We start from the raw sequence: 12,528 nt of genomic DNA on the forward strand, positions 1-12,528 counted from the left end.
TTTTGGCACCACTGCCCCCACTGTGCTTAGTAGAGGAGATGTTCCACATGAATAAACTCCCAATAAAAAGGAAGATTGTATAAGTCTCAAGAGAACCTACTGAGAATCTGGCTACCTCATGGTTTCTGTGGGAGTCCCTTGAGAATGGAGATTGCCTTCTGCCTTTCTTTGTATCTACAATGCTTAGCACAGTGCCTAGCACAAAGTGGGCACTTGACAACAAAAGTTCACTGACCAATCCATGTCCCTCTGGCTGACCATCTACAGTCATTCCCTGAGCAATTATACCCTTTGTGATCATGTCCAGGAAGAGGAAAGAGCAGCTCTAGCTGAATGGGGCCTTCAGAACCAAAAGGAATCTCAGAGGTCATTGAGTCCAGAACCAGCAGAACCAGATGTGGGTCCTCTGACTTCAGTTTAAACTCCCCCAGGCACAGTCGCAGGGGCAGAATGAAACCTAGCCCTCATGCCAGCCCAAGGGAGAGGAAGTGTGTACGGCACATTCCCACGTTGCAGCCTCCGATGTCACATCATGACCACAACCCCACGATGACAGTTCCAATGAGCCACCCCACCAATGAGCCACCACCTTCTTCAAGGGCTGCAGACCAGAGCTTTGGTCTGTACTCCATTTTCTACCCCCCACAAAGTCCATGAGGATCATCCTTCCATCCCCTAACAAATATCATCAAATATATCAGAACAGAGGATTCAACTTGACGGGTCGGAAGCCACCTCACCTTCGGCGACAACAGAAAGACGCGTTTGTTACCATCTCTTCTGACACTGTCCGGTCTTTAAACCTAATCTGCTAAGCACGCACGCTTCCCGCTGTGGGCTGGGTGATTTAAGGGAGCTGTCGGGCCCCCAGAAGACAATTGTGTGGGAGGCCGTGTAAGCCACAAGTGGAGATCATGGCACGAGAGAGAGAATGCAATAAAGGAGACTGACCTGAACTTTCCTGTGCGCACCTGCAGCGCCCTCATCCCGCAGCACTGGGCCCCTCCGACGTCGCTCACAATGTCATCTCCAATCATGATGGCCTGTCATGACAATGAAATACACACAAGACGGATGTCAGGCACTTTCTATTCAGCCTCCACTTCATCTTCGCTGACATAATAAACGGCTTGATTTGATGTTTAACGCGGCCATTGTACAAATTAAACAAGATAATATTGTCATCGTATTGATTAAAAGTCACCCTCCCTGTGCTGTATTTCATGTGGCCCCTCTGCAGGGGAGGCCTCAGAGCCACATAAAGCCACGCCATGTGAAATCAATCAAAAGGTGTCAAAGCGATTTGGCATCACAAAAGTGAATGGGGAGGCTCAGTCGGGGCTGCATTTCTTGTCCCGAACATATGCAGGGCTTTATTGGCTGCTAACGACTGCACAGTCATGCTATTTCCCATCCCTCTAAGTTTCAGAACTTTTACAAAGGTTAAATACGTTTCTTTAACCTTTGTGACCAACGTTTTGAAGGGATTTTTGCTTTTAAATAGCAAAAGTATGGCTGATTAAAGGCAAAACTCCACACAGGCATACACCCAACAGGAATGCAGAGCATGGAAGGAATAGAAAAATGCAAACTCGTCCCAACCAAACACACGACTTCTTGGAACAAATTTTTTTTAAGATTAAATTCCTAGAAAAACTCATCGACAAACATTTACTAAGCATTCGTTCTGTCCAAGACCCAGGTCTAGGCACCAGGGCAGCAAAGATAATAAAACAACCCAGCCCCTGCTCTCAAGGAGCTAAGAGGGAAGACCATGCCTGCCTCTGGGACTACCACAAGCCATTCGCCCCTGGGCCTCAGTTTCCTCATCTGTAACTGAACTCGATGGCCTCTGGGGTCCCTTGTACCTCTTAATCAAAGGATAATGCAGACAGAGCACTCAAGGAAAATCTGGAGAGGGAGAAAAGCCTGGAGCTGGGAAATCAGGAAGCATGAAGCCCCTGAGTGGGGGCTGGAAGAGGAGATCCTGGAAGTGACAGTGAGCATCATGAGCAGGGGGGACATGGGGACACCGCATGTCAGGAAAATCCCACTGGCAACTTTGTCCAGGATGGACTGGAGGGAGGAGAGGCTTGGGGCAGGGAAGAGGGGAGGAGGGCCAGAGCTGGGGGAGGGGAGAGAAAAGGGCGTACAGGCACAAGAGGTGCACATTTGTGTCTTCCCATGCATCTTTAATCTTCCAGCCTATTATTTCTTCTTGTCCAATCATTTCAGTCTTGTGTGCCTCTTTGCGATGCTCATTTGGGGTTTTCTTGGCAGAGACACTGGAGTGTTTCACCATTTCCTTCTCCAGCTCACTTTAAGATGGGGAAACTGAGACAAGGAGGGTTAAGTGACTTGTCCAGGGTCACAGAGGTTTGAACTCAGAAAGGTGAATCTTCCTGACTCCAGGTCTGGTGCTCTGTACACTATGGCACCACCTAGTGGCCCCATTATTTCTTACAGTCCAGTAACATTCCATTTTATATTGTTGTTCAGCCATTCTCCCAATGACGGGCATCTGCTTGGTTTCCAGTCCTTTCCTATCACAGATTCACTATCTGATTCACACAGGACCCTTCTTTCTACCCTAACCTCATTGGAAGTGGACAGACTGTGGCAAGTCTCTGGGCCAAAGGATAGGGACATTTTCGTCCCTTTCTTAGCATAATTCCAAAGTGCTTCCCCAAATGGTTGGACCAATTCTTGTCTGTACATAGCTGCTGCGTGCCTGTCTTCCCTGTTGAACTGTAAGTTCCTTGAGGGCAGGCATTTGTTTTTGCTTTTCTTGTATCTAAGCCACAGTGCCTGGAATACAGTAGGTGCTTAATACAGTGCTTGATGACCCAACTTGAGCAGGTGGGAATGAAGAGGGAAGACAGCTCAGCCCTGGAGTGATTAGCCTGGATACACGATAGGGGGAAGAAGAAAGATGGGTCTGAAAGAGAGACAGGGGCTGCAGGAAAGGCAGCCAACAGACTTAGAGTAAGAGCGAACTGAGTTTGAAACCTGCCTTTGAAGCTTACTAGCAGTAGGACCCTGGGCCTTGTTGTGAGGATTGAATCAGATTGTGAAAAGCACTTTGCAAACTGTAGAGTGCTAGATTAATACTAACTATGAGAGGCATGCACGGGAGGCAGCCTGCGCAAAGGGAAAGGCAGCTGGAGATGAGCTGCTGTCCACAGGGCACCGTACTAGGCCTGTTTGGCTGCAGTGTGTGAGGGGAAGGAGGGTGTGATCAGCCTGCAAAAAAGGGCTGGAACCAGGCTGTGAAGGACGTCCCAGGAGTCTGTATTCTATCCTATGGGCAACAGGAAGCCACCAAAGCTTCTTGATCAGGGAAATGGTGCACTCAGGCACCTCTGATGCACTCCATCAGTAAGCAGTCTCTCTTGCATATGTTCAGATCACCTAAGAGTCCATGAAAGAGAAAACAACAGGAATGACTGTTATTGGACTGGATTTGAGGACCCTCTGATTGTCTACCTCAAGAGAGGCCTACACTGAGAGCCACATGTTCCCCAAAGGCGTCTGTCATTTTCATGGAGGATATCTAGAGCAGAGACCAAGTGGATGAGGGATTTCAAAGGCTGGCAAAGACCCACAGATGTGGGGTGGTTTGTGGAAGCCATTGTGCTGGATAACTCACCTCTAGAATGCTGAAAAGCCTTTAATGAGAACGATAATCCCTGCCAAGAGTCACGAATTCAGCCTCATTCTCCACAAGGAAGAACCAAGTAAAGGGAAGAATCTCTATTACTGTCCTAAGCAAGAACAAGTATAAAGAAGGTAGAGAAACTTGGGAAGACTTTCATGAGCTAACAAACAATGGAATAAGCAAGAAACATCTGGACAAGATGGTGGCCAACTGAATTCATCTCAAACCACAGCAAAACAAGATGGTGGCCAACTGAATTCATCTTAAACCACAGCAAAACAAGATGGCAGCCAACTGAATTCATCTCAAACCAAGGCAAAACAAAATGGTGGCCAACTGAATCCATCTCAAACCACAGCAAAACAAAATGGTGGCCAACTGAACTCATCTCAAACCACGGACCAATCTGAACTCGAGAGGAGGGGCTGCCTCCCTCCTCTCAGTAAAACGGGGACGGCCACAGATGCAGAAGGACGCCCAAGTTATTGGACACGATCAATGGGTCAGTTTGTTTTGCTTTACTGAACTGCTCTGTCACAAGAGAAGGGTCTATGGGTGTTGTGTGAAAAATCAATAAAACATTTAAAAAGAATGCTGACTATTCAAACAAGGATGTGCAGGCGGATGGACAGCTCCATAGAGTTGGTCCACTAGTCCATATATCTTGGACCCTTCTGCATTATCCCCCATTCTCTCCTTCTTGTCCTAGTCTCTGATAAAGAGGTGGCCCTGTCCTTTTCCAAGGTCAACAACCTCTCTCCTTTGCCCTTCTTTATGCTGTAGGCACATGGTCCTTTAATCATGCCCCGCCTCTCTAATCTTCAGTCTTTCTTTATCCATTGGCCCCTTCCTCACTAACTGTAACACATGGGCCTTCCTTCCCCCAAGGCTTCTCTTGACTTCACCACCCCCACAACCTACCATCCCCTAGAAAGGCTGTCTACATGCATTAGTTCTCATTTCTCACCTCCTATTCACTTCTCCACAATGTGAAAGTCTGACTTCTGACCCCTTCACTCACCTCAAACTGCTTTTGCTAAGGTTACCAGTGATTGCTAAACTTGGTGGCCTTGGCCAGCTTCTCATCCTTCCTGACCCCTCAGCAGTTGACGCACATCCCTCCACCCTACGTTTTCCTCTGCCATGGTTCTCTTCCCCGTCTGGCTCCCCTTTGTGGTCCCCTTTACTTAGGTCCTGCCCTCTACTGTCCTGCATCTCGAGGCTCAGAACCAGGCCCTCTCCTCTTCCCTCTCTGCACTCACACAGTAACTGTCTCAGCTTTCATGGCTCAGTGATCATTTCTAAAGAGATGACTCTCAAAGCTACAGTCACCAGAGCTCAGGAGCCTTGTCACCAACTGCCCACTGACCTTCTCCAACTCCACCTCTCTTCCACCCTCCTTCCAGTCACCTGGCTTCATCTTCTCAGAGCCAGACCCTATTCTTCCTCATTCTCCCTGACCTCCACAGCATTTCTCCTTCATCCTCCGTGCTCTGTACCCCAGAGACTTTGCAAGACCTCACCCTCTCTTACCTTAATAACTAAAATTCTCTAACAGGTCTTCCTGTTTCAAATTTTTACTTTCTTTAATTCATCCTCCACTCAACAGCCCAAATAATTTCCCTAAAGCACAGGTCTGACTATGGCATTCCTTTCTCAAGGATGTTCAATGGCTTCCTGTTACCTCTAGAACAAAACACAAGCTACTCAGCTCAGTATCCGAAACCCTTCATTATTCCCCTTCATGCATGCTACGACCTGGCCAACCTGGCTTACTTCAAAGTTTCCTGAACTCAGAGGTCCATCTCTTGCCTCTCTTCCTTTGCCCAGGCTGTGCCCCATGCCTAGAATGCTCTCCCTCCTCACCTCTACTTTTTTTCAAGGCCCCATGAGGAACCTCTCTCCACCACCCTGGTTGTTCCTCCTCTTCCTCCTCAAATAATCTTGCATTTACTTCTCTGCTTACATGCTTTACCCCCAGGAGAATGGAAGCTCCCTGAGGGAAGGGATTAGTTTTGCATTGTATTCTAGGAGACTAGCTAAGGTGGGCACACAGTAGGCAATTAATAAACACTTGCTGAACTTAACTGAACTGGATGAACATGGAGGATGGACAGTTAACTGGGCACAGACTTGAACAGGAAGAAGAAAGCAGGCTGGACAGCATTCTGGGAATTGCACAGAGCTGTTGATATTCCTAAATTTCTCCCTGAAACAAGGCCAATTTTTTTAATAGCAAGATTCTTCCAATGTTGACACATGGCTGAGTTTCATGGAAGAAACACCATAATCCTGGGAATTAAAACTGCATCTGTGAGGTAATTGAGAAGCAGGTTGCTCTGTCTCCAGAGATGTGAAAGCCTATGGGTGCAGAACAGGGGATACAGTTGGGCCACTGTGACAGCCTGTTTGCTTAGCCATTCTTCTTTGTGGTGAGGAAGGGAGAGGTGGGGTCACTGGCAAGGACTCAGATGTCTGGGGAAAGGCCACTGGGGAACTGGCTTGTTTTGAGGATTAAAGTTGCCGGTCACCAGAGGGGAGTATCGGAGTGGACACGATCTCGGCTCCAATGGAATGTTGCTCACGTCTGGTAAGGCCTCATTCCCCGAGACACCACTGCCTCGGTTGGAGCTTTGGCCTCAGTTTATGGGGGGAAAGGAATTCACCAAGCAAATAATCAAATAAAAGTTTACAGGGAAAATGCTGTGTAGAAGGCCCTATTCTAGGCACTAGAAAGATTACAAAGATAAATAAGGCATCCCCCCCTTCTCTGTACGGACATAAGGTCTAAGAACAGTAACAACAGCTAACATTTCTATAGCGCTTCAAGGTTTGCAAAGCACTTTGCAAATATTCTCTCCCTGGATCCTTATGACATCCCTGGGAGGTAGGAGCTACTATCACCCCCATTGTACAGGTGAAGAAATTGAGGCTGAGAGCAGTTATGTGACTTGCCCAGGGTCACACAGCTAGGAAGTGTCCGAGGCTGGATCTGAACTCAGGTTTTCCTGACTCCAGGTCCAGTGTTCTATTCACTGCACCCCAGAGCTGCCCACCTGGGCCACACAATGTGCTTAATCAAGGCTCCTTTCCTTCTTTCCTTCCTTCCTTGCAGAAGGGCTGCTTGTGTGGAAGTAATTCATATGCTAAATACAAATAAGTAATCACTGTCTTCCTTAAATCAGATCACCTGTGATGAATTCTACAAAGAACAGCCTGAGAAGCTAAACTCTGACTCTCCAGCCAAGGTTTAGACTGAATGACTAAGGAAGGGTTTTGGGGGCACTTGGTGAGCCTGTGTGGACTCTTTTTTGGAAAAAAAAATAATTAATTGATTGATTTTTTTGTTCTCAACATTCACTTTTGTAAGACTTTGAGTTCTAAATTTCCTTTCCTCTCCCCTCCCGCCTCCCCAAGACAGCATGCAAACTGATATAGGCTATACATGTATGATCATATTAAACATTTTTCCACATGAGTCACGTTGTAAAAGAAGAATCAGAACAAAAGAGAAAAACCACAAAAAAAGAAAAAAAAAAGAAAACAGTCTGCTTGGATCTGCATTCAGACTCCACAGTTCTTTCTCTGGACGTGGATGGCATTTTCCAGCATGAGTCTTTTGGGACTGTCTTGGATTCTTGCATTGCTGAGAAGAGCTAAGTCTACCAAAGTTGGTCATCGCACAATGTGTGCTGTTACTGCATGCAAAGTTCTCCTGGTTCTGCCCACTTCTGTAAGGGCTCTTTTTAAGAAGTCAGGGCGAGCCAATCTTTTGTCCTCTGTGACAAGGCCACTAGACTTCCGGATGGCCTCTGACCAGGGCTCTGGTGACAGCCTTGGTGAGTTGGTACCATCTCAATATGGGATCAGGATGAAGAGATGGGCCTTACAGCTAAATAGATTCCCCTAGCTCCCAGGACGATATGGTTGGGCATGAACGTTCCGGGGGGGGGGGGGGGGATGTCTCCAGGGACACGCCGTTGGGGCCTTTAGCCAGTCCAGTCTCTTCAATGAGCTTATCAACCACAAAGGCCCGCTTCCCAAATGTGGCCATGGAACAAAACTAAGCCCCCAGTGCTGTCAAATTGGAACAAAGGGCCAAACCAGTCAGATAAACTTTGACAGGGATGAACATAATGTAAAATCAATTACTTAAGCATGGGGGAGGGGTACCTTGCTTGATACCAGTTTGGGGCGGGGGAGACTGGTGGTCTGGCCCTTTGCAAGCTCCATACCAGCCAACATTGGGATGAAGTGAAGGTGAGCCAGGGCTGTGTTAATAGAAGCTTTCAGCTCACCAGAGGTCCATGTCTGACAGGCCACGTGTGGCTCCAGGGGTGGCCCTTCCAGGGGCATGCTGACAGGCGACAAAGAAGGTGATGAGAACAAACAGGAGGACTGGAGGAACAAGGTAAGGAAGCCGGAGAACACAAAGCACTCTGGGAAGGACACAGGGGTGGTCACAGGGAATCAGTTAAGTTGACAGGAGACTGACTGAAGTGCCAAAGAGTGGCAAGCTCTGACAGACAGTGGCACTGCATGTGAAGGAGTGAGCTCCCCATCACTGAGTGGTCACAAGGCCATCTGTCAGGAAGTTTTAGAAGGGCTGCTGGCATCAGGAGGGAGGTTGACCCAGATGACTCTAAGAGTCCAGGAATCACTACTTAATGTAACTGACAGAGCAACTGGAGAGAAGTTTGGAGGTGTGAGGTGGAAAGAGTAACAGATTGTAATCAGAGGGCCTGGGTTCAAATCTGGGCTTTGCCACCTACTTCCTGGGTAGCCTGAAGCAAGATGTCTTCCCTCTGGGCCTCGAAGGACGTGGTTCTGTGATGCTGGGGGTACTCCCTCCACAGGCACCCACTGCAACCCATCCAAACTTTCTCATTGTGGGTACTTCACATCCACATCTTCCCATAAATCCCCCAAGGGAATCAGACTAACACGCATGAGTGGATTCACTGTGGATCTCTGACCATTCCCCGGGGGCCAGTGTAGACAGCAGTGATCCTTTACTCTCACTGCTCCTTCCTCGTGGGCCGCCCCACACCTCCTTGGGAGTACCTGCAAGGTGTCAGACAAAACGAGTGCCCAAGTGGGAGGTGGTGGTGGGTGGGCAGGTGGTGCTTCCTCCCTCCCAGCCTTCCTAACAATGCCCCCTTCCTCTTTTCTCCTCCTGCCCAGACACTGACTTCCATTTCCACACTTGCCAAAAAGGACCCCGAATCTTCTCACCATCCTGACCCTAAGACCCACCAGTCCCTTCCAATGACGGTGGGCTAGGCTGCCTCCCTCGAAACACTTCAATGAAACATAAAGCCTTCTGGGCTTTGCCATCAGCCCTGCTGCTGTACCCTCAGGACACATATCTCCAAGATGACCTGTTTTCTCCAAAGACTGTGAGTCCCTTAAAAACAAAGACTGTTTTTTCCATTTCTATGTCTAGTCCTTAGCACACAGTAAGCCCATAATAAATGCTTTTCTTTCATTCATTTACTCATTCACCAGACCTCTTCTGAAGGACAGATTTCTCTTTCTGGGCACAAGTCACAGCTGGAAATAGGACAGTAGCTGACTCCTCTCTGGTGCCCTCTGGAGAGACTCCCACAATGTAGAGGCTTTGGAGTTTGGGGCATTCCATGCTTCTGAGCAGATACCTTCCCTGGGACAAAGGTGGGGTTCCAAAGATGGGATCTGGTACTGAAGAGCAGCTCACCGATGGTGACAGTGCTAATGCTTCCCAAATTCTGCCCAGCCAGCTTTCTTCGCTCTATTGCAGTTTGGACCTGGCTCACCGTCAGACTGAAGTGTCCGTTCAGAGTGGAAGTTCCGATGGTCCAGCTGGTTCCACGTACTGTCCATCCATCTAGCTGTACGTCACAGTCTGGGCAGTGTCAGGCTGGAGCTCTTGGGGAGAGGCCTGGTTGCATCCCAGGCTTGAGGCGAGCAGCCACGAGCACCTGGAGGAGCTCAACATCTCTAGAGACTCCCTTTCCGATTCAAATTCTGCACAAGAAATCCTTTGCGGAATTTCTTAAAAAACAAAGATTTTGCAATTGAGCCTTTCCATCATTCCCACTGGCTCTTCCCTGGGAAGTCAGATGAGTTGGTTTTATGGAGTGTGAGAAGGAGGAAGTCCCAGCTACAATGTACCTCTCACAAGCAACCTTTCCTGAGCCCCTTGAAGGTTTGTGGCTCCTCTCTGACATCGTCTCTAATTTATCTTGCATGTACCACGCTGGTTTACAAGTTGACTCCCTTGTTGGACTGTGAACACCCTGGGAGCTGGGATGGTCTTCTGACTTACTTCATATCCCCAGCGCCTTAAAACAGGGCTTGGCACGCAGTAAGCATTTACTAAATGCCTGCTCGCCGACTGGCTTACTGATGATGGCAGAGAACAACCACTCTACTTTGGCGTCGTGGAAGGACACAGGAGTTTGTTTCCCACAGACCAGGTGTTCACAGCTAGGCTGTATCAGGAATGCCATCCCTTCCCATCTCCATTTCCTCATCCTTAAAAATGGGGAGTAACAGATTTTACCCCATTTTTCTCACAAGGATGGCAAGTGAGGGCCAGATGAAAGCATATAGCCTCAATGGGCATACTTAAGCTCTCAGCGGCCAGAGCATCAACTTGGCGGGCCTGGGGTGGGGGGAGGAGTGGGGTAGTATTTCCAAGGAGTCTCGGCAGGTTGGAATAAAACACAGAAGCTTGGGAGGGAGGAAGGGGGCAGACAGCCTTCCAAATGAGGCAATGGGGTCGTCCAGGCAGAAACTCATTTCTGAGGCCTGTGGACAAAGGGGGCGATTAGCCCAGGAGTCTGCTGCCCCGCATGTTTTACATCTCCTGGGCGAATTCTCTGGTGGGGGGACAGGCATCGGGGAAGTGTGGCCGCACATGATCAGCGATGCCTGTCGGCACCAGCTTGTGGTATACGCATACCAAAATGGACTCCGGCCCCCCGGGATTTCACAGATTTACTATCGGTGAAGGACGATAATCACTAACGGAGGAGCAATTATTCCCAAATCATTTAGGATTTAAAAAATCATTGGCAAGAAGATAGAGGTCAAGAGGTGGGCTGTCAAGGGAAATAAAAAACCCTACCTGTCAAACCCAGGTTTAGCTTCCTTTCTGACTGCAATATGGCAAGAAGAGAGACAGACACATAAAACTCAAAGGTCACCCACCCGCTGAAAACAAGAATTAAGAGCTCTCCAGTTTGGGCTCCTGCTGTACACAAACGGTCAGGCACATGGGCGTTCATTTATTCATACCGAAGGCTGGGATTTGGGCCGGGAAATGAAAGGCAAGAAACCAGCTCAAAGCCCAGACACGCAGAGTCACGCATGCCTTGGGTGCCAATCACAGCCTTCCGGAGGGAGGTCTCCCTTTTCATTTCTATATCCATCTTTTTAAATGATGCTTGGCCTGGAAGAAGTGTCAGGTCAGGGTTAAACTCTCCCTTCCACGACCGATGAGAGGCGGTGCAGCAGTGTGGATGAGACACCAGCCTCAGAGTCACAGCCTCTGACCCGTACCAGCCATATGGCCCTGGATGGATCACTTGCTTTCCATGCCCTCAGGTAGCTATCAGCGACACACGAGTGGCTGATGTGCATCAGAGAGGCAAGTGTCCTGTTCTGGGAGTTCCCTAGACCAATGAAGGTCCAAGAGGGGTTCAGAACCCCCTGTATTAGACAGTGAAAAACCACTGGAAGAGGAAATTCAACTGTCCAAGATCAGCTGCAACCTGTATCACTGGAGGGGGGGGCTCCCAAAGGGAAAGTCACCCTTTGTCCTTTTGTACTCAGTGCGAAGGCACTCAGCTGATGAGCGGGAGGATGACCTGAGGAGTCAGTCCCCAGGACAAGCACCTATGGGTGTCTGAGCACCCACGTAACTGAGGCTGTGGCAAGAAAAGAACTCCCAGAACAGAGAACTGGGCCAGGCCCATTTCACTGTAATAAGTGATTCCCAAATGAGGAAACTCCCCTCACCTACACATCTTCTCGTGAAGTGACATGTAGCCAGTGAAAGGAACAGGATTTGAACCCAGCTCCCCCTGGTCCCAAGGCTGGCTCTCTATTCCTTTGGCCATACCTCCTTTCTAATCCTCACAGAAAATAAGAAACATCTTCTAAAATATGGAAAATCCAGATGAAGTGAGAATTTCTCAGAAGACCCAAAACCCCATGCAGCCACAGGGATCTAGGAGGCCCATGCTAGGAACGCCCAGACCTGCAGCGATGCTGGTCTGTTCTCCAGACTTCCAGGCAAGGAAATCCCAAGACTCTTCTCCGAAATCCATCTCAGAGTCAAATCCTTCTCTGAATCTCACTTTACGCCAAAGTACTGCTGAGAACTCGTGGGCCCCTCCACAGATAAGCGCATGAAGGAGTAAAGCCTTCTGGGACCACTGATCTAAGGGCGATCTTAATGGAGAAAACGTGGTAGTAGGAAAGAGGGTTAGTGTCAACTCCCTGGAGTGCCTTAGGTCGGGAGAACTTCCCAATGGGCACAGGAAAACCGTGGAAGCTGCAGAGTCTCAAGACCCTTTTATCCATGGAATTTATGTGAATCCTTTATGTGTCCCATAAAGGCAGGCTCTCTTTAAATACACAGTGAAAATTGGGGCTTGTTATTGCCTGGCAAGACAAGGAGAAGATGAGGGAACAGAGAGAACAGAGAGGGGTACTGAGAGAGAGGGGGGAGGAGAGAGAGGGAGAGGGAGAGAGACAGAGAGGGAGAGAGGGAGAGAGACAGAGCAAGACATTCCAAGAGGAAATAAAGGAATTCCCCCCAAATTGAGTTGCAGGCAGTATATGGGCCGCTAGGTGGCACCATAGTGCACAGAGCACCAGAC

At 48.8% G+C, this 12,528-nt stretch overlaps 1 protein-coding gene across 1 annotated transcript in view; it reads right to left on the bottom strand.

Moving 5' to 3' along the window:
• The window catches only part of LOC118827853 (phospholysine phosphohistidine inorganic pyrophosphate phosphatase), a 202,445-nt gene that overhangs the window by 149,206 nt on the left and 40,711 nt on the right, over positions 1-12,528 (bottom strand). The window contains exon 6 of the mRNA XM_036734181.1: positions 952-1,043. Coding sequence (XP_036590076.1) covers positions 952-1,043 — 92 coding nt within the window. The remainder of the gene's footprint in view (positions 1-951; positions 1,044-12,528) is intronic.

Source organism: Trichosurus vulpecula, chromosome 8 (genome assembly GCF_011100635.1).
Source record: "Trichosurus vulpecula isolate mTriVul1 chromosome 8, mTriVul1.pri, whole genome shotgun sequence".
NCBI classification, from domain to species: domain Eukaryota; kingdom Metazoa; phylum Chordata; class Mammalia; order Diprotodontia; family Phalangeridae; genus Trichosurus; species Trichosurus vulpecula.